Source organism: Calidris pugnax, unplaced genomic scaffold, assembly GCF_001431845.1.
Source record: "Calidris pugnax isolate Ruff unplaced genomic scaffold, ASM143184v1 scaffold18, whole genome shotgun sequence".
NCBI classification, from domain to species: domain Eukaryota; kingdom Metazoa; phylum Chordata; class Aves; order Charadriiformes; family Scolopacidae; genus Calidris; species Calidris pugnax.
The window spans coordinates 16,951,455-16,973,599 of record NW_015090812.1 but is presented as its reverse complement, the minus strand read 5'-3'; the positions used below and the strand labels follow the sequence as shown (position 1 = coordinate 16,973,599).

Sequence of the window (22,145 nt, the reverse complement as noted above, 5' to 3'; positions counted from 1 at the left end):
ACTGTCTTTGGTCACTTGCATCTTTTGTCCTTTTCATTTGTAGTAGGCTTTGCGTAGTTATTACAGCCTCAGTACATGATTTTGTCAACATATTTTACTTTAAATGGATGCAATAAAACCAACTCTTATACGTTAATCTTGCTCTTATCCTGGGATGTAGAACAAAAACTTGCTTAGTTACATGATTTGACATTAAATGAGATAAGCATTTCTTTTCAATCTTGTATTTTTTCCTTAATTTAATGAGTTAGTCATATTTCACTGTGTTGTATTTACTGTATTTGGAGCTGTGTGCATGAAAATAAGCTGCTTTATGTCTTTATTTGCTACTACTTTTAAGGCTGTTTTACTCAAACTAAACTGTATTTGTGTAGGTCTAAGAGTACATGTGTAGATTTTTGGTTTTTTGGGAGGGTTCTTGATTCTGTGAGGATGAATTTTATGTGGTAGTGTACTGAGATTGCTTAAAAAGAAAAAGGATGCTTGCTTAATATCGGTTAACAGATTTTTAAGTTTTAAACTGCCAAAACCTTCAACCCATGAAATTTCTGCCTTCAAACTTCCTTGGTCTAATAGTTGTAGTAACTTTCTGTTAGTTAAAAAGATTAGAAGGTCCTGAAACCAAAATGGCTTATGTAACTGCTGTGCTCACCGGCTCATTTCAGTTCATCCTGCATTGTGAAGAAATGTCTTTACCTAATACTACATTGTGTGCAAAATGCTTGGTCATATTTGCATTGTAGTCTGCTTCTGTTTCTATATACCTTCTAATACACACCTCTGACAGTGTTGCTTAAAACTGTAGTATCATAGAGCAATGCAACCTAATTATTTGTTTGTTGACTTCTTGCTTTTGTTAAATAAACCCATCCTTTATTTAAGGGTAGGTAGCATTTTCATAACAAGCTTCATGGATTCAACCTTTTAGGACTGATCCCTTGGGAGTTATAACATAGTGGGGGATCTTGGAATGTTGTCTATGCTATAGATTGAGGATAGTCTCTAGGGCCATCAGTCCAGCACCTTTACCAATCATTAATCTCACTTAAAAACAAATTTAAAAATCAATAACCTGCCATTTTCCATTAAACGACAATAACTAGCTTGCTTTGTTCCTTATGAGAAAGTGGGTTGTAGAATTCCCAGAAAGCCAGATACTTTGCATATCTTGCATTATGAATAAATAAGGCACTGTACTGACTTTTTCCTCTGCTCAGTATAGGTTTAAAAGCTAAAAGTAGGTTTAAAAAGGAAACACTGCTTTGGAGGAAAAGTAGAATTACTGTTGGAAAGCTGTTGCATAATTTTCTCTATACAAGCATTTGTCATATGCCTAGCAGAGCAACTCAGTTGTCATGAAGGTATGCAATTGTGTATGTGTTTAATGTGTATAACTTTATGTAAAGAGGTTGGAATGAAAATGAGGTTCATTAGCTCACAGAATAATGATAATTCTGAGTAATACCAGTGATTCCTAACAGTTAAGTCTGGACAAATCTTTATTAGAATTTCAATTTGACTGAAAGAAAATACGTTTGGGAACACGTGGATTTCAACAACAGTAGGGTTTGAGTAATTCCATGTAGAAAAGCACTCCTCTTCCAGATGTGTGCTTTGTTGTAGCTTAATTTTCAATTTCTAAATTAGGTAAACACTATAGGAACGAAGTATCTCATTCTAGGATAGATAGAAAAGGTAGGAAGAGAACTCTGTATGTAGTAGACAAATTCTACCTTTGCAGCATTTCTGAATGCTTCCTTATGCAGAATTTCTTAAAGCCTGGAAGTCCTTGTTTTCTAACAACTTTTTTTTTTTTTTGTCCTCCTTACTGTTATGTATCTACTTGTGCAGTTTTTAAATAAAAACCTTGGAGGGAAAGTAATACTTCATGCACAATCCTTTATTTTGAGCATAACCCACTGGGGCTGATTTTTAGATAATGTAAGGTTATGTCTGAAATGTATGTAGTATTTATAGGTAAGCTGGTTCCAATAAATAATAATAAAGTCTTGGATTAACATAGCTGTTAAGTAAAGAACTTTGTTTGCAGTGTTTCCTTGCAGTGCTCCCTGCTGTTTCAACAGGAAAATCTGAATAAAATGGCAATAGGCAAAAAAACATTTGCCCTGAACTACTAAATGTTAGGATGTGGTATACTTCAGTCAAAACCAATTAAATAAACCTGCTTTTTTACACCTGCACTGAAGTGTCTTTTTGTGTAGATCCATTAATGACCAGGCTCTTTGCTTTTTGAGTCTACTTCTGCAAAAGCTAAAAGAAACGTTACAAATTTGCAAATTCATCTTCCTGAAGATAGTGTGATGGTGTATGTGACATGCTGACCACAACCTCCCAACTGGCTAACATGTACAAAGCACTGATAAAGGAACAGAGTTCTTGGTGACTGCATGGTTACCATCTAATATATTGTAACTGCAGAAGTTTAAACTGGACATAAATTAATGCAGAAGTTATAGTTTAAGGTCGGGGTGGGATGGGCGTGTGTGGAACAGGATTAAATGGCTTGGTATGGCTATCAATATTGATTCTGCTTATTGAACGATTTTTTTCCCTCTCCAGTATTGCTTTATTGCAGAACTTTACATCAGAAGAATTGCAGGTTCTCCATGTGAATGATGGAACAAAATAATGAGTAGATGCTATGCTGAATATAAGTAACTGTAAACTAAGTCCTTATTCTGGCATTTTGGTAAACACTGTTTCATGTCTTTGGCTAGCACACTGAATGTATGTGTTTCTGTGTCAGTGCAACCTGGAGGAGCTAGATACTTTAATTCTATGCTGTGATATGAGCCATTGGTGATGGTACCAAGATACGGCAACAGCATGATCCACCCTAATTGCAGAGTTCCAGTGAAAGGTCTGTTCCATCAGTGTTTGCAAGCCAGGCTAGTAGCCAGGGACAGGGTAAACCAGGAACACTAATGAGGAACAGCAGAGAATGACAAAGAGAGGTCACTATTGCTGCCCAGGGTCTAAAGCTGAATCCTCTCTGCTAAAAGGTGGTTACTATGGCACGGGCGCAACAGGCTGCTGCTGTGACACTTCTTGACTTTGTAGTGCAGGACAATTTGATACTCGGATTTCAGATACTTGTCTCACTTGTTCAAGTGTGGTAACCTAAATGAACTACAAATCAGAACTCTGCACATAATTTAAGATTATTAATTTTATTTTTAAAAGGTTTTGTTTATACTTTTAAAAACTACCAACCAATTGCCCTTTGTTGTAATCTGAGTCCATTGATTAATTTTGATCTTCCTTTTCTGAGCATTTGAATTGCAAAAGCAATTTTGCATGTGTCTTAAATATGGTGCAGTTTGCAGCCTAAGGATAAAGGATAATTTCAGCTGCTTTTATTACTCATCTGGGAATAGTGATGCTACAGTCAGTATTCAAACCATAGGAAGACTTATTCACAGTAAATTCAAGTTCTTGTGTTCCTGTTACTGAGTAAAATTGCAAAACTGTACTGGGAACTGGTAGCAGGGCATCCAAAACTGAACCAATCAGGCACATTTCTATTAAATTACAAGGTAAATTACGTAAAGAAAGGTTATGCCTTTTTTCCTACTTTTCAAATAAAGTAAAAGAACTATAAATGGTATTAATATATTGGATTTTTGGCCTGTTCTAACAAGATACCTGCCTGATTCCTCTAATACCTAACCAGTGGATTTCTGTAGTATGGTAAGCTGAACTGTATATTGACTACTTCACAGTAGGTCTTAAACTTGTATTTGGTGAACATTTCAGGAGAGCAAACAGACAAAAGCTGGAGCTTTGAGAACACTATAATAAGACTTTTGTTGTAGACTTCTGCTCTATTCACACCATCTTAGATCTACTCATGTGCAGCTCTTTCTTTGTACAGACTTAAGTAATAAAATATGGGTTAGAGTCAAAATACGTAACACAAACTACATTATTATCTAAAATGCTGAATTCATACCGAACTTCACTCAGAGCTCACATACATCTAGATCAATGATTATTAACTTGCAATTTTAACTTTAGTAAATATGTCAGCCATTTTTATGGTCATTCCCTAGAAAGTTACTGACCGTTATCCTTTAATCTTTTACACAATCTACTGTTTGAAGAACAGCTGGTAATGAAAGGAGAGTCAGACTGCAGTATTCCTAGTTAGCCAGTAGCTAATCCTGTGAAAAGCTAGTGCTGCATTTCCTTTCCTCCTTATTGTCTGAGTTGCTTTATTGGGCACAAAGTTGTTAGATGCTTATACCTTATGGCTTTATTGTTGAAGGCTGAAAGTAGTGTGAAAACCTGAAATTTTGAGGGTTGTCACAGATTGAAACAGGAAGTCATGATGTAAACTTCTTCCAGAGCTTTTAATATGCACTTAGACACTCTGCTTGCCTCTTCAGAAATTTGTGTCCTATTACCATTAAATTAATTAATTGAAATTTTTCCACCTTTCTTTCTTGCTCTATTTTCCTTCCATTCCTAAGGCTATCTCTACAGCATTCGTGACTTCTAGCTTAGTAGGACTTAAAACAAAAATGCTTTTCAGTTGTGCAGCCCTGACAGGCTGCAGCTTCTGCGAAGCAACTTTCGTTACTCGTCAGTAAGTGCACAAGCTTGGTTGCCCTGTCTCTAGTACAAGAGAAATAAGGTCTGGCGAGTATTGTACCCTGTTGCTTGACCTTACAGTCAGTGTACTTTAACTGATGTAACATAGATGGCATGATTATACAGGCACTGCAGGATTTGTACTGTGCGTTACATACCTGTCAGGCTGCACAAGGAGTGCTAGTACTTCATAGAAGTTGCCTTTGGTTACACACTGAAAGGTGAAGTGAAAGCCCTATTTGTGAAACATTTTTCCTATTCAAGAGAGTATCCTACTTCAGTAGGCAGTACTGAAGTAAAGCAGTTACTGCACATGGAAAAGAATACATAGAAAGTTTAGACTATTACAATATTCCATTAAGTTGAAGATTTAAGAAAAATGAAGATAAATCTTGAACTAGTTGCTACTCGTTTCAACATAAATCACATACTGGGGAAAAAAAGGAGGAGATCTTTTGTAGCTTGCCACTCTTTACTTTCAATTAAAACTGAAAGGAATTAAATGATTTATAAACTGCTAAAGTTCTGCATTTCATGCACTACCCCTCTGTACATGCAGTCACTTTATATATATATTACACAGCAGCTGTCTCTGCTTCCTGTTGGATGTTGCAAGGCTTGTATGTGTTACCTAGATTACAGGAGTGGTACAAAAGATTAGAATTGACATGCTTACCCACAAACTATGCTGGCAGACCACAAGACACCTTTGGAGACAAAGCAAGTGGTTTCCAGCCTTACAGACTTTATGATTTAGGACTGAAATGCTTAAGTTTAAATTGCATGTCAGATGAAACTTTGTAAAGTGTGTCATACTGCTAGCTGATTTTTGTGTCTCTTGGAATGCTTTAATGAGTTTAGTTTGCTGTTAAATTTCAGTTTCTTATTTATATTACTACAGTATTTCAAATGCAAGTTTGTTTTAATCTTATGACAGTTTTCATATTAAAAGCTAAATACTGCCTAATATGTGTTCAAGTCCACAAAAGCAAGTTGCCTCTACAATTTGGGATTGTGGAGGCATTATTTCATAAGGCTATGATTCTACTATGTACTGGCTGTCTGCATTAGGGGACAGCTTTATGAAGGGGGGAAGCAACATGCAGAAACTTAGTTCTTCCTTCACTTAGCATGTATTTTTTCCTTAGGAAGCAGGAATATGGATGTTGAAGATATCTCTTTAAAATCCATCTTTAACAATGTTTTCCTATACCTGAGGAATCCAGTGTTTCTTCTTTAGATCAGAAGCACTGGAAAAATACTCAGAGCTTAGTGATGCCTTCTTTTTCTTTTTTTTTTTAAATTATTTGGCATTTTTTGACATACAAATTATTCCTTATAATCCTGGCACCTCTTGATCTATATTCTTAGGTTAAAAAAAGATTTCCAGATATAAGGTTTCAGACCTCTAGAGACAAGGAGACTTGTTCATAGGGGAAAAAAACCCCAACAACCTGGAGATGCAGAGATGTCATATGTATAATTAAACATGGGCTACTTGCTGGAGTTTGAGAAGAACATTCTGGGAAAGCACAACATACTTGCCTATTGTTACATTCTTTCCCCAGCACTGACCAATGTCAGAGACAGAATATGGTGCTGGTTCCTCTGTAATGAGATATACTTTTAACAAATAATTGCTTTAAAGATTTGTTTCAAGGATGAGATTGCTAACAAGACTGTTTCTGGTATTTGAATGAGAAACGAAGTCCTGATGTTGGTGTGGCACACTTCCAGTGGTTAGAAAACTCTGCAAACTGCCCATGTTAGCAATATTTCAGCATGGCTTATGGAAAAAGAACAAGGTGACAGATGACTGGAGCATTATTATTTCACCAAAATATTTTTTGAGGCTTTAAAAGGCCAGAACAGTAACTTCAAGATAAATTCTGATTATTGAATTCTTACATATTGACAATGCAGAAAGGGGGAGATTTTTTTTAAAGTATCTCCCATTTTCAGTATCTGAAAACTTGATGGCTAGTCAAAGAAGTAGGGACCACTAGTTTACAGTTCCATTCCCACATACATACAGTTTTTCTAGGGGTAGATCTGATATTACGTTTTAAGAACCTAATGCAGTCAGTAAGATTCTGATACAGGTGTTATCTCATGGTCTGATCTTGCTCCTGGTGAGCTAACATTTTAAGGCTTAATGAAAAGAGATATAAAATTTGGAGATTAAATACTACGCTTTTAAAAGATTTTGCTTGTGTAAATAAAATTCAAGACACTTTAAGTAATTACTTTGAGGATAAATAATGCATAAGTTATCACCAAAGGAGTAATTGATAATATGGCTGAATTAGGGATACATTTTGCAATTTCGTTTAGCTTTCTAGGCTTTTACTGCTGAAAGTAAAATGGAGAAGGGAAAGTAAACAGTAGCCATCAAGTGTGAAGGATTTTAAAAAAAAAACCATCATCTACATAGGCCATATAATACAACACCTAAATAAGATTCAGTGCGCTACACTACACAGGAGGAAAGTTTAAACCATGATAATAGTTCCTTTGGTCTTAAATATCAAAAACTGGAAAACTGGCATGGTAGGTAAGCTGTGTTTAAAAGGTGCCAAATTATTTCCCCTTTGTGGTTTTTTTTTTTTTTTTTTAATTATTATTAGCTAATCATCTTAAATCAGTATGGCCTCTTCAGGATGGACACGCTGGTGACCACCCCTGCCAGCCCCTGCCCACTTCAGAGCTGCCTGAGTTCTTCCAATGTGTTATTAAAAAAATTCCTTTTGGAGGAGAAGACTTACAAAACCTCCTCAACTTGTGCTTTTAAATGTGATATGCTTGCCTTTTTGTTTTTTTTTTTTTTTTTTTTAATTATTATTAGCTAATCATCTTAAATCAGTATGGTACAGTGGAAGCAGAAATAGGTAACATTTCTTCCACCAGAACTAAGGAGAGAACAGCAAGTCTAAAAAGGCCTAGTACTCTTTCTGTAAAATTTATAATTAGATACAGTGCTCTTTCGCTCAATTTCTTGCCAATTTACTTTCCCCCACTTTCTTTCTAGGAAGACTGCACTGTTTGCTTTCCATGTAGCATGGGCAGATGTATGTTTGTCTCTTGGCAATTGTCATTTTGCTTGTTTTCATAAAACCAGTTAATCTTTGTGGGATTTATTTCAATCAATTTTTACATTGTTCTCACTTCATAGTTCTCACTAAAACTGTAAAGTTCGTTAAAAGTATTATATTAACTCTTGCAAAGGACTTGTTTCTCAGTACTGACTAGAATCACATTAACATCTTCTAATAGTTTGTTTTGCTAGACAAATGCTTTCAAAACATGTGGCGCTCCATAAATGTTTTCTTACTTGATAAGAGATGTTGTCCCTGAAAGGAAATATGTTAGCCCTCAGATTTACAAAGTAAGCATTTCAACTTGTGGTGGAAGTTTATAGCACAATAAATCATGTGCTTTTCTTTTACCGTATCTTGCAAGCACAGTTGGACAAGAGACCATCAGATTTTTTCCTCCCCACAAGTAAAGTTCTTGCACGGCTGCTGGACAGCTAAAAATGTAGTTGCTTTACTAGTACGTGTCAAAGTTACAGAGCCTCTGTGCTGGCAGAGCCTGATTTAAGTGGTTGTGGTCAGTCTGAGGAACCTGTGATGTGATAAGATAGCGTTTGTGAGGTCATGTGGTTTGCAAACACCCAATCTAATGTAGCAGCTTTGTCTACAAAGGATAGTTAAATATATACTGTATGCTTTAGAAAAGTGAATTGCTTTATTCCTTTAATATAGCTTGTCCTTGAGAGTCAGAGATGTTCTACCGGCTTGATAATACCAAGATTGTTACAGAAGTGTGAGGCTGAACAGATTGGGAGTCTTAATTCTCCAACAACTTTCTCCAGTTTAGTTTCTGCCCTTAATAAAATAACTAGCTTTGGAATCTCTGACTTAACACTTCTGCCTGTTGATTGCTTAGTTATGGCACAGTGGAATCCCTGTATATTTTATGAACATCAGTTGTAATTCAATTAATTTTGAGTGGGTGTTCATGGTGTAATTAACACAGACGTACTACACTTGCCCAAAAAGGTACGATTGATTCCATAATGACGGTACTCCATTCCACAAATCTTTGGCCACAAACTCCATCTTTGTGTCAGGTAAGATCAATTCCTCTCCCTTTCCCCATTAACACCACCATCAACAAAATATCTTCCGTCTCTTCAGAGTGAAGGAAACCTCTAAATGTGAGCAGTATAACCAGGACAGTGATGTAGTCTGTCCTCAAAGAGAACAGATACCACTTTGTTCACTTTCATGAGGGCAACAGTTTTAGGTAGGAATTTAACTGTTTCACTGCCACAATGAATAGATTATATTCGGTGATAAAATAAATGAAGATGGTGATTGTTCTCTTTCCAAACACTTCCCCTCCCTCTTCCCCCCCCCCCTTTTTTTTTTTAACTGTCCTACTGCATCAAAGCTGCAGATCTGTGTTGCTAAGCAATGTACTAGTTCTTGATTGCAGCACTGGATGAATATAGCTAGCTATACTTAAACTCTAAACAGGGCCTTAGTATGGCTGTCTGGATTGCCAAAGCGAGGAAACTGATTATAGATAAAGTTATTTCATTATCATGGCAATAATGCTCAAGTTTTAAAGCTGCATGATCTGTCTGCTGTATAATTAGAGCCATGTCAGGATAAATCCTATGTTTCTGCCTATACATCAAGTTTTGGGAATTGAAAAGTATAGGGATTGATGTTCTACTGGTTTGAATTTATGTGAGTAGTTTTCCTTGCAAAAACATTTTGTTAGTTGGCACCTGTGTATGGTTGCTATATGAGAAACAAGCTCAGGAGAGAAATGCTACATAACATGCTTGTAACATGTCTCTGCAAATTTATTTGAATATAAGTGGGGCAAACAGTGGAAATGTGGTGGAAACCCCTCCTAAAATTCTTTTAGCACTCTCAGAATGGCAGCCAGCACAGATAGAAGTAATTATTGCAATCAGAGGCAAAAAGAAATGTTACTTAGTCCATTTAAAAATGCTGAGTTTAACTCCTGCTTTAGAAGGACAGAGTAAAAGTGCGAAATGATCATTTCCTGTAACTGTTGCCCTTAATGGGTACGTTTTCAGTCTCTATCAGCCAGTACATTCTAGTTAATGCTTGAGGTTTCAGTAACTTTTGTATTTATAGATGCATGCTCTAGGGAGAAGGAACATTGAAATTTAGGTAGTTCCTTGGATATAATAATTGTAGTACATTGAGTGTGATCACACTACAGTGTAGTACATTGAGTGTGATTGAGTGTTTTAAAATACTTTGTTGCCATGTCCTCACTCCAAATAAACACTTTCATTAGAACTTCTTGTAGGAAGAGTTTCTGGGAATTTTCCTTCTACCTACTAACTAGCTATTTATAGAAAGTTCTCAGGGCTAAGTTAGAACTTTTTGGGGAATTGCATACAGTCTCACTACAACAGACTTGTGAGATCTTAGAAAAATTCCCTCAGTAGATAAAATCTTACTTAGTTTTCAAAGACTGATTTCTTTTGAAAATAGTTTAAAAGTTGGGTACTTCCTTAATACTGTTGCTATTTCAATTGCATATTTGATACAGAACTTCAAAGTTTGATTTGATTACACGACACTAGATCAAAACCAGATTCTTTAACCATATAGTTTAGTGATCAAAAAGTCATGACCTCCCATTGATCGCTTTATTGGTTTCCTGTTCTGATTCACTGGAAACCTTCTGGTCTGAACACTTGTTGGTAGTTTTAATCTTTGTCACGTTTACAATACAGCAGACTTGTCTATGGTAAAACTGATATACAACATACATTTAACATCACATTTCCTTTTGATTCAAGTGTTCTAACTGATAATGTTGAAAAAACACTTTTAATAAAAATTTAAGTCAGGAAATGTAACAATACATTCAGAGCAAAATAAATAGCACAACTATTTCAGATTTTATTTAAACTTCCTGACACCTATAGGAATTTTGTAAAGTACCTTGTATTACTGTGAGACTGAATATGACTTACAGAAGCTGGCAATTTAAAACAGAAGGCAAATAGTTAAGTACTATTAAACTCAGAAGCATTAAATGGCTTAATTTTGGCAATTTCTTGCTGCTCTTTTGCTTTTCACAAACCATTGCTCAAACTCTGCAATGGTTTGAACTCTGTCTAGTTATACCGTCAGCAAAGTTCACTTGAGATAACTACTTCAGGTTCTGTATCAACTGTTACTCTGGGACATTATTTTAAAAGTACAACTTTCAAAACCAAAAATAATCCTTTCCTTAAACAGGAGAATTTAATAGTTAATCACATATGTGAGCTTGGATTCCAAAGAGTTACTGATGAGTTGGGCAGATCAATCTAATGTTGTATTACTTCATAATTTGCTTTTAATCCCACTATAGATGACCCTCCCCCCCAAAAAACCCAAACCAACAACAATGAAGTCTCAGTCCAGAGACTCTTTGGGTTTTGATCTTTTAAGAACAGCAGCCATATTGGTACAACCAAAATAAGCAGCCTAGGTCCATTTGCGTATACTGTTATTCTCTGCTGTTCTGGCTTGGGCCCACACTAGGCTTATCAAGCCTGGAGTTTAATACTTGCTCTGACTTCTGATCAGCTTCTGTTGCCTGTTTCAAGGTGTTTTGCTGCAATTGCTGTAACAAGTGGCAAGTGGACAGATCATACTGCAATTACATTAGATGGAATTCAATTTATTAACTCTAGAAACAGTTGTACCATTTTGAGACAGTGCGGATCAAAAACTTCAGACACCTATAAGGCCCTGGAGACAATTGAATATGGACAGATCAGTCTTCCTACCACTGTTATGCTGCAAATCTCTGAACCCTTCTACCATACTGAAATTAATCAAGAAAATTAATTTTCTCTATCTGCTTCTTTCTGCTTGTCCTAAAAACCCTAAAAAAATCAAATTAACTTTTCTCTAAGATTCATTTTATTACACTTCAAAATAAGGAGCCAAATATTCTACCAAGTCCTCTAAGAATTTCTGTCAACTGATTTTTATCTTGGTATGAGCATTATAAAATTGTTTGGGGGACAGATCAGCTAATGCTAGGAGGTAGCAAATACAGCTCTGAGCTCATCCATTCAAAGCAGAGCTAATTTTCTTTAGGAAACTATTTTATAGTTTATATTCTTTAGAAATACTTTTTACAGAAACCACTGAACTTGTACTATTCTAGAATCATCATCTCTGGTCAGGGTTTGTTGTTGATTGTGCAGGTTTCCTGTTTTAGTCATGCTAAACTCAGTCCAAAATAAATGGCCAAATGTGCTAAGATCTTGAGTATGCTGGAGTGCAGCTTGGCTTTTCCTACAAGGCCTGGCTAACAACTTCATCTCAAAGCTTGTTGCTAGACTCCCTAAAAATCAGCATTTTGTTTATCTGACTGAAACTTCTGCTGGGTGAAACGTTTTAGATGAGGAAATGTATTTCCACGTGTAAAGGATATCAAAGACAAAGCTGTATCTTAGAAAAAAATAAATTAAGCTCCATGATAAATGAAATGTTTAATAGTGATTTATTAACTACTCAGCAAAGGAAGCAATTTTGCATACAGATTTTGAAATGTTCTCACTGCATGTGATTTGTAAGCACGATCAAGACATTTCCTGCTTTCTTAAGTCACAGTACCAGCAATTTCAGTTTGCTTGATTTTGCTTGAGTAGTCTAATTTGTTAAATTAGTCTCTGATTAATATCTTGAATACTGCCTTACGAACATCACTTCTGGCGGTTGGGGAAAAGGCAAAAGCAAAGACAGGTCACAAAGGTATGTAATGGTGATTCCAATGTGCTAAACCCCAAATTTGTGTTAAACCCCCACTCCCGACCACTTGAGGCTAAGTTTTAATAATTGTAGTTTAGGTGAACTGCAAAGGGAAAAAATATTTTTGACCATCTTAGTGTTGTAGTAAAACTCTGAAATAGTTTTTCAGCGTGTTTTAATGCATTTTTAAATGTATTCACTTTCTTCCTTACCTCCATGACTTTTCAACAGCCCATCAGAATGTGTTGAACAACGTGATTTCAACAAAATCTAGCTAATTTTCTGGAATTTTTAAAATTTTGACACAAAATTAAATCTCAGACAAAGGAGCAATAAAGAGAACAGCATAATAACATTTCCTATTTGAGAATGGTCTATTGTATCAATTTCAAAATTAGTTAGATATCAAGCTGAAGCAGATCATCTTTAGGAAATCTAAGAAGATTCAAAGTTGTTTTGGAAGAGTTTTAATCTTAATATTTTAAATTTAAAAGGAGAAAAAAAAGACAACTGTGTGAAATCAATAAATGAAGATGTAACCTATTTCCTGAATTTCTCTACTAAGGATACTTCTGATGCTGCAGATCCCTTTCCCATCTGCCTAGAACTGTTTTCTTTCAAACAGAATTCTTTCATATTAGGGCCCCTTCCTCTGGAGGCACAACAGTGATTGGGTAATGGGAGCAAGCAAAGTATATAGGAATTCCTGGATTCAGCATCTGGTTGGTTTGGGCTTCTTGAATCATAAGTAATTTTCAAGAATGACCCTTGTCTGGCATTGCTCACGGCTGTTATTTACAAGTTAATAACCATAATTATGGCTGCATTTATAGCTATGGCTGTAGAAAAGAACCTTAATGTTAACTGAAGTGAAACAGGAAATTCACTGACACTGAAATAAAAGCCACAACTTTGAGCTTTGTCCTAATCCAGTTATAATGATAACACATTTCTAATTTAGCATATCTTCAAATTTATTTTTAAATTTGTTAGAGAATGTGTCACCATTTTGAAACAAAGAATTCTGTCATATTATGTGCAATATGTATTGTTGACTTATTTTACACGTAATCTTGAGAGCTATACGAGTTGTGAGGGAGCTCTCAAAAGACTATCCTCTGTTGCATACGATCTACATGTTTGGGTAAAAACTGTCTCATGCTTCAGGAAAATTAAGAATGTTTGGTTTTGCGTTAAACTTTTTTTTTCTTGCAGGACATATTAAACCATATTTAAGCTTTTTTTCAAACCCCAGACTTTTCAAAGATGAATAAGCAATGGCTTTCATTAAAATGCTCTGATACAGCCTGACACAATGCATGCCTAGCAGTCCCTTTCATATAAGGAAGCTGATTTTATTGGGGAAGTTTAGAAACCCTATTTGCATTGTAGCTGTACAGCCATTAAACTCACTAAGAATTGGTTTAGATGATGGATTGCTAATATTAGTTTCTGCAACTATTTGTTTGGCTCATGTCTCCATTTGCGCAGTGTTCATGTTGCGATGGTTTCAGTATGAATATGCTCACTGTGGAAGTATAACCGTGTATTTAAAAACGGGTTTCAGAGAGCTTAAGATATTTAAGGAGTTGCTTGTGTTCATGGATGTGAAAAAGTAGCATGTAAAGGTCTGCAGCCTTAACATTGTTCCCTCTTTGTGTGTGTGCATGCAGAAATGCTTCTGCATTGTACTACCTACTGGACTTAAATATTTGGGCAGATATTTGTCTCCCAAATGGCAATGTCTTTTCGATTAATTCAGCCTGAGATACTGCAGCTGCTTAATTTTCTGAGTTAAGCACTTTTCCAAAAGAAGTTACTGGGGGTTTTCTTAAAGAAGCGGTACCATATGTCTTAAACTGAAGTGATCTCATCACAGTGGGAGAGGGTCACCAGTAAGTAGTAGTGAACTGCTAGGTATTACAAGGGATCCCATTAGATGCTGTGGACCATCAGTCCTAGAAAATTTTAAGAACTTAAATTGCTTTTATTCATGTTAAATGTGATTACAATTTTGTAGATCATAACTGATACTTCTAATTGGCTTGTAATTAGATTGTGACTTTTAAATCTCTCTTTCCATGTTGACAATTGTTTTTCTGAATAACAGGAGAGGTATTTGAAAATGCTTATGACTTGTTTCTCTTCAGCTAAACATGGTTAGATCATACTTTCAGCAACATTCTAGTTTTTCTTTGAATCATGTTTGGTTTTTAAGAAGGAAATCTTACTAAGGCTTCCTACTGTTACTAGGGTGGAGACAAATAAAGAGGGAACTCTGATTTTTAGATTCCTCTTGCTGTAAGTAAAAGCATTGAGAACTCAGTATGTTTATTCTTTACATTTAACATACTTTCTGTCAAACCCGATTTCATTCACCCAAGACAGTGGTCATATTTTTATCATATTCTGCTCTCACTTGTGTATTGCTTGCTTATCTTACTGTGAGTAGATTGTTTATTGGCAAGCTTTGTTAAAATTCTTCTTTACTACATCAGAATTGAGTAAATTTCAGGACTTAGTTACTGAAGCCTTTTAAAGGGAGTAGAAAGTAACTTTTTAGTTTGACTTCTTTCCACCACCGAATTCCTAGCTTTAGGTGTTTAGGTGTTTAAAAACACCTCCCAGATTACAACATAAAAATGTCACCCAGAGCTCAAGTAGAACTCTTTCATAAAGTACCACTTGGAAAATTTACATATGTTCTCTATTTTAAAAAACAAAGTGGCTTAGAAATATAACTTGCTTGCACCTGACTAGCACCCTTCAAACTGTTATATGATTCTATGATTTAATATGGAAGAACTTTTGAATTGTACTATAACTTCTAAATTTCTTTTTACTGTCTCTCCCTTCATGCCTGGCTTGATGAGGCAGTCAGCATCAGGTAAGAAAGTTTATTCTGAGGTGCTAGGATCTGATTGTTAGCCTTTCTTCAGCTCTACTGACCTTGTGAAAGTACACTGTTACCTGTTAAGAGTATGTAAAATTAAAGTCTTCATATGGTGACCAGTAGGACATCCAGTTTGTCTTTAAAATGCTGAACTCATTATGTACAAGAAGGTGTCTAAATGAAAACATTAAGATTCTGTTCTTGATTCAGCTGGCTTTTGAAGGGATAATGATGGCATAGGTTTTGGTCATATAATGTTATTAAGTCTTTGGAATGTCCTAAAGATCATATGAACGTGCTGTAATGAAAACTGGGTTGAAGCTGCAGTCATCTAGACAATATGACCTGGTTTTGAGAATTAAAAGCAAAACATGTGGGTTTACCAGACCTGGTTTTTTAACAGATGTGATCAGATTGAGATTCTTGCAAAAATGAAGCAGTAAGAAAAAAGCTAAGGTTCACCTCAGTGTCACTTGTCAGGGTGACAGAGATCTGATTCCCTTCACATGAAGGAGGGCCAAACCCAAAACTGAGACTAATTAACCAATATTGGCTTTTTGTACAAAAGAGCCACAGAATTGACAGGCCTTGGGACGTAAGTATACTCTGCTCAACATTACTGCAAGAAAAGTGGCTTTTTCCTTCAGGTGGAATAAGGACAGAGTAGAACTAGGGTTTGGGGGGAGTTATTCATAGTGTGGTGTTTGGGTTCCACCAAACCTTCCTTCCCCTCCCAAGTCCTTAGCTGGATTTCCCATTATCTTGATATGCTTAGCTACATGAATGACAAGATCTGGTGTAATGCTTTACTTCCTACTTGAAACTTTTTTTCTATGGTCAAATAAAACACTGATGGCAAGAATCTCAAGAAATCTCTCTTAAAAAAGTGACAGATGAGCTTCAATATTAATAAGGTAATTCATCACTTGCATAATCTAAGCCATACCTACACAATGGCAAACACGGAACTGGTAGTTACAAATCAGGAAAGGTATTTTAGAAGTGTTGCTGAGAGTCCTCTGACATCATTGGCTCAGTGTGCAGCAGCAGCCAGAACAGACAAAGACAATGTTGGGCATCAATAGGAAGTATTTTAAAAACAAAATAACAGGTTTTATATTGCTATTACAGAACCTTGGTGCAGGGCTGGTCTTCGTACCTCAAGATGGATGTAGAAAGTTTAAAAAAGGTCTGTGGGGAAGTTAAAGGCAACTAAAATGGTCAGTGGTCTTGAGCACTGTCTGTTTTTGAGAGGCTAAAAAGGCTTCAGGCTCATCTGTGTTACAGAGAAGGCTGAGCAAGGCATTATGATGTAAGTTTCAGAATCATGACTGGGGAGCTGCCTTTCACCACTTGTTCCTGCATTACTAGAATTCAGAGGCAATTCCTGAAATAAGCAGGAGATAAGTTTAAAACAAATAAAGGAATTTCTGGAACTTACTGGTGCAGGAAGCTGTGGAGGTAGACAGCAAATAAAAAAACAATCATCAGTCATGGACAACCGGTCTATAAATGGATACTGAAACAACTAGGAGAAGGTGCACTCTCATATCTGCTACAACAGTTTCTGGACCAGTGAGTGGGGTCTTAGGAATATGAAGGGAATGAATTGCAAAAAATGGTCATATTCACATGCTTTCCCTTAAAAACAAAACAACAAGAAAGTCCTATTGTCACTGTTGGAGACAGACTATTAGGCTGATGTAAAATTGCCCTGAGCCAATAGGACACTTCCTATGTTCCCATCTTGAAAAAAGCTGCTGCTTTTCTCTGAGAAATTTTGCTAGATTGCCAAGTTATGTGAGAGTACAAAACTTTATATTTTAATAAGTTGGCATTAGCCACTGGTATGTAATTGCATTGGAGTGCATGCTGTCTACAAGCTGTTCCAAATGCTTTGAGAAGCCTTACAAAGCCTTTCTGCTGCAACAGAAATTGCAAGATAATCAGGCTCTTTCAGAAATGCTCCTGAACAAATGTTAGACTGAGATGCCCCTTAAGTATCTTTAACTCTGAAACTATACAAAACTGAAAGTAGTGCGGAGCTCTTCCCAACCTATTCTGTTGGATACTTTTAAATTCTTGAAGACTAGGTGCTTTCATTGACACTCATGTTTAGAAAAAAAATTAAAATATGCAAATCAGATTCTACCTTCAGTAGAAGAACAACTTGGTTTACGTATTTTCAAGATTAAATTGACAGATTTCTGATTGTCAAATAAAAGTAACATTCTGTTGCAGACTAAGTTTTGTGATAAATTAACGTACTGACACAATGTAAAGGCATTTGGGTTCAAATGACAGCGTTTACATTTTTAAGAAGTGCAGTAATTTTGACAGGCACAAAGTATTTCAGTTTCTCAAACTCAAAATGGCTGCCGTAAGAGCAGTAATATGCATCCCACTGGCCATTCTTTTCACACATCTCACTGAATTGTGATCTGTCTTACAGGTTGGAAAGGACCCCGGAAGGCCTTTAGTCCAGCTGCCTGCTGAAAACAGGATTGATACTGAATTCAAAGCAGGTTCTTCAGGGCTTTGTCAGTTGGGTGTTAAAACTCACTGAGAATCTGCAGTCTCTGAACAATCTGTTCTAATTCCTGATAGCAATTATTTTCCTTTCGTGTTCAAACACAACCTTGTGGTTTGTGTTATGATCAGTCTCTCTCCTGCCATGCATTTCAGTAAAGAGCCAGTTAGTTCTCTGTTATCTTAAGGCATAAGCTCCTTCAAGATGGAGGAGCTTATTCCTACTTCAAGATGGACCTCTTAATTGTCTTGGTGCTTCCCCACTGAATGTACTCATGACTGTCTTGTACTGAGGAAGGAGTGAGGTACAGAGTGCAGAATAGGACAGATGCAGTCTAACAAGTGCCAGATGAGAACCATTTCCCATGATGTACTGGCTATGCCCTTGTCAATACAGCCTAGCACGCTGTTAGCCTTTGTCACTGCTTGGGGACACCACTGATTCCTGTTTAGCCTCCTGTATGTCGGGACTCCAGTGTCCTCTTGCTATCCAGCCTGTTGATCCCCATAATACAAACAAATTCTATGCTAGTGTTTGTCTGTGCTTCTGGCTGAGATTTTTCAAGCAGAGAACTTACAGAACTATATGACCAATGATAGACCTGTTGCTTATATTCTTGACAGTACAATCATGTTTCTTTCTAGCAGTCTGGTTCCCCTTGGATGTGAGGAGTACTTGAGAAAAAGGGCAAGCAAGTGTAAAGATGCAGGTCAAAAGTACTATTTCTGGAAGGTCAGAGATTGTGCATCTTTTCATTAGAATAACAAAAGATAACAATACACCGTTTTCCCAGACTCACTTTAGGAATTGGCAAAGGCTGTGTCTATTCATTATTTTTTTCACCAACAGCATTTTCCACAGATTCTCATTTGGTGTTTGGAAAGGCAACTGCCTAAAACCATGATTTTGTCATGTTACCTAAATATATTCATCTAAAGGTATCGTGTTAAATTCTTAAGGAAAACAGCTGAGGTCATTGGCTTGGCTTTCTGAATGTTCAAAACAACTAACATTGAATATCAGCTTTATAATTTCAGGTGAACCAATGGCTTAGCTGTGCAGACCTAAAAGCATATAATTTCTTACTCTAATATGAAATTCGTAGTCACTTGTACAGCAGAGCTTTTTTTTCTGTGGTGAGGGTGGAGAGAAATTGTTGGGTTTCATTTTGTTTTTCTGTGTTTTTATTTTCTTAGTGACTAAAATTGATAGCTGTTTTGGAAACTTCATGTGGTAGCTAATCTGATCGTATTGCAGGATACTTTTAGGGATAGTATTTCTAAATAACACAAGAACCTCTGTATCAGGTTTTCTGTATCTAGGCATATAAGCTAGTAAAAAGTATTTATTCCAGATACATGTTCTGTCTAGTACCTAATATTTGGCATACACTGATTTTGCTTGCATCAAAGATTTGCTGTACAAGTGTGGAACCTTCTGTTTTGCTTGCCACTACACAAGCAAGTTCCTTATGAAACAACTGCACTTACCTGTATGTGAAGAAAATGCAAAAAATTAACATTAGTAAGTGTAATTACACCAAGATTTAGATCTGCAGCATGTACCGATGTTCCTAACAGGGACGTTTTGATATACATTAAAAGCTGGAGCTTTTACATGCTGTTAACATCCGATTTGATGGCTTCTAGCATGATTATGACTCTTGTGATCTTTTTTCAACTCCTTTTTTTTATTCTCATGTTTTGCACAAGCCCATGGTAAGTACAGAGATTCTTTCTTCCCCCAAATGGACAGGTAAAATCTTCTATTGGTGTCAGTAGCAAGGACCTACATGCATCTTTTATTTATCAAAGTGAATATTGCTGCAGATTTCTGAAACATAAAATAGATTTGTGTAAAGAAGCTCTTCAGGCTTTTTCTTCTTGTTTTTCAGGTCTCTGTTACTTTGAAAAATCACTTACAAAATAGCACTTGGTGCATCCTCCTTTTTAAGCTTCCAGAGTGACATTAGGAAGTTTCTGTAATATATTTTTAATTGTTTTTTGAATCCTTAGGATTTTTTATCTTAATAGTCATATAGACTGTCAAACTGACCCTGAGGTAGTTGCTACTAAAAGCTAACAAAAATGAAATTCCAGAAAAAATAACCCCAGGAATTTGCCAGACTTCAGAGCTTTAGGTTTTACTTTTGAATAGCTTGAATGCATGGTTGTAATAGTTGTAATACTCCACAGCATATTTTGAAATAAAATGTTATAATTATCTGTCCATGATCTAACAATAATTTTTGTCCTGGTTGATAATCTCTTAAAATTGAAACTACAATCTATTTATGCCATACAAAGAGAAGTTTCTCTTATACTTCTTGATCTGAAATCTCATTGGGTCTGAACTAGATAACGAAAAGACACTTCATCTTGCAGTACAGACAGAACTAAGCATATTTTCTGATTTGTTTGTTTTCTTTCTGTGACTGAGTGAAGCTGACAATATTCACTTAGGACCCTGCTCTTTGTGACTGGGAGAGGGCTTTGGTCAAGTGAGAAGTTAGGCAATAAGGGAAAGAATGGAGCTGTAAAAGTTAAGATGGGAAGGACAAAAGTGCCATCAAAACAAATAGGTCAATCTAGAAAACTAACTATAAACCATCCTCATGGGGATATTAAGATGCAGTAAATAGCCTGGAGGAATCTGTCATTAGTGATTCCAGATGCCTTGATTATTAAGCCTGAAAACTGAAATACTCTGGAGGTGGAAGCAGAATTTTGGAAAATTCCAAGTACTATTTAAGACGTTCTTTCAAGGTCTCTGCTTGGGCACCTGGAAGTGTGAAGTCACTCTGTTTTGATTTCATCTGAGTTTTAAAGTGATCATCAAATCTACTACTGCTAGCATTTAATTTAATCCAGTAAGAGTTCAATTAGACATTTCTTGGAAATGTGGTGGGTTTCTTTAGGTGTGGTTTTGGGTTTGGTTTTTGTTTGGGTTTTTTTTTGGTTTGGTTTTTTTACTGATGGACCCTTCGGCTCTGGTTAACTGTTAACTTCTGCTTTTTCTAACAGATCAAATGTCTAAAAGGCCAGAGAGACTTCTCAGACCAACCCACTTTTGATGGGATTCACATTGTCAACCATTTCACAGGAGATGATGAATCATTTCATTCTTCTGATGAAGATTTTATAACTAACTCCATACAGGAGAGTGGGGTGAACTTTCATCTACACAGGAGGACTGGTCAGATGGCTTTGGATCACACAGTTGTAGACAGCAGTGACAGTGATACTGAGGAGAGTGCTCTTCAGACTGGGAATTCAGACAAGATGGTTTCCAAGCAGAGAAGAATGGAATCTTACTCTACTACTGTGTGATTATCACTGTGACTAGCATTGAAGACTTTCATATTTGTTTAAGGGTGAAATTGTCAGGTAACTGAAACTATTCAGCAGTTGGTTTAGGTAACTATTGGATCTGGTCTGGCCTGTGATAAATATATACATGTACTGTCTATCTGCCTTCTCTCTTTGCCAAATCTTGCTAATGACATGCCATTGCCATAAAACAGGCTGGGAAGAAGCTGATGGATGACAGTTCTGACAGTATTACTGAATGTTCCTTGGTTTAGAAACTGCAAATATATCATTTCTTTAATGCCTAAGAACCATTTTTGCTGTTCACAAACACAGGAATTATTTTCCTCAAAAGAAATGGCTCTTGTGCAATATTTTATGCTCTGAACAAATGTGTATGTTTTACATTGTTATCCATTTGTGATCAAGATGGACCCTAGTAAACCATCTGATCATGACACATATATATATATAAAATTATCTTATACTTCTCGATTACTTTTGGTTTTACTAAAGTTATTGGATGCCCACAGAAGGCTTGAAAAAAGAGCCTTTATCTGTACTACTTCATATATGCAAATAATGGTCACTAATGTTGTAAAGGTGTTTTTCACCATTTTCACTTAAATCTATGTGCATCTGCTTTTGGTGTTGCTAAATAATACCTGGTCTGAATATGTTAATTACGATAATGTTTATTTTGTACATATTTATATATCTACACCAAGCTGAAAATGTACATTACACCATTTTATATGAGGAATGTAAATGTTGCAATATTACTGTCTCTGGTATTCTAACAGGAAAATGAATTCTGTATATACACACTAGAAATGAATTACTAAATAAAAGCAAAACACTAACTTTACATTAAGTTTCAGCCTAGCTACACTAACAGGTTTGTGTCAGAAATGCTTGTTCAAAACACTATTGACTGAAATCTTTTACCTTCATGTATATGTAATGAAAATAAATTTTTCATGATTTAACAA

At 36.0% G+C, this 22,145-nt stretch overlaps 1 protein-coding gene across 6 annotated transcripts in view; it reads left to right on the top strand.

The window, feature by feature from the left end:
• EVI5 (ecotropic viral integration site 5) overlaps positions 1-22,145 on the top strand; it is an 80,658-nt gene extending 58,513 nt beyond the window's left edge. For 5 of the 6 annotated variants that reach the window (XM_014939242.1, XM_014939244.1, XM_014939241.1 and 2 more), the window contains one exon: positions 20,869-22,145. In XM_014939242.1, coding sequence (XP_014794728.1) covers positions 20,869-21,174 — 306 coding nt within the window. In that variant the 3' untranslated portion in view covers positions 21,175-22,145. Of the gene's footprint in view, positions 1-15,299; positions 15,310-20,868 lie in introns of all 6 variants that reach the window. The other variant, XM_014939247.1, reaches the window with a different exon arrangement.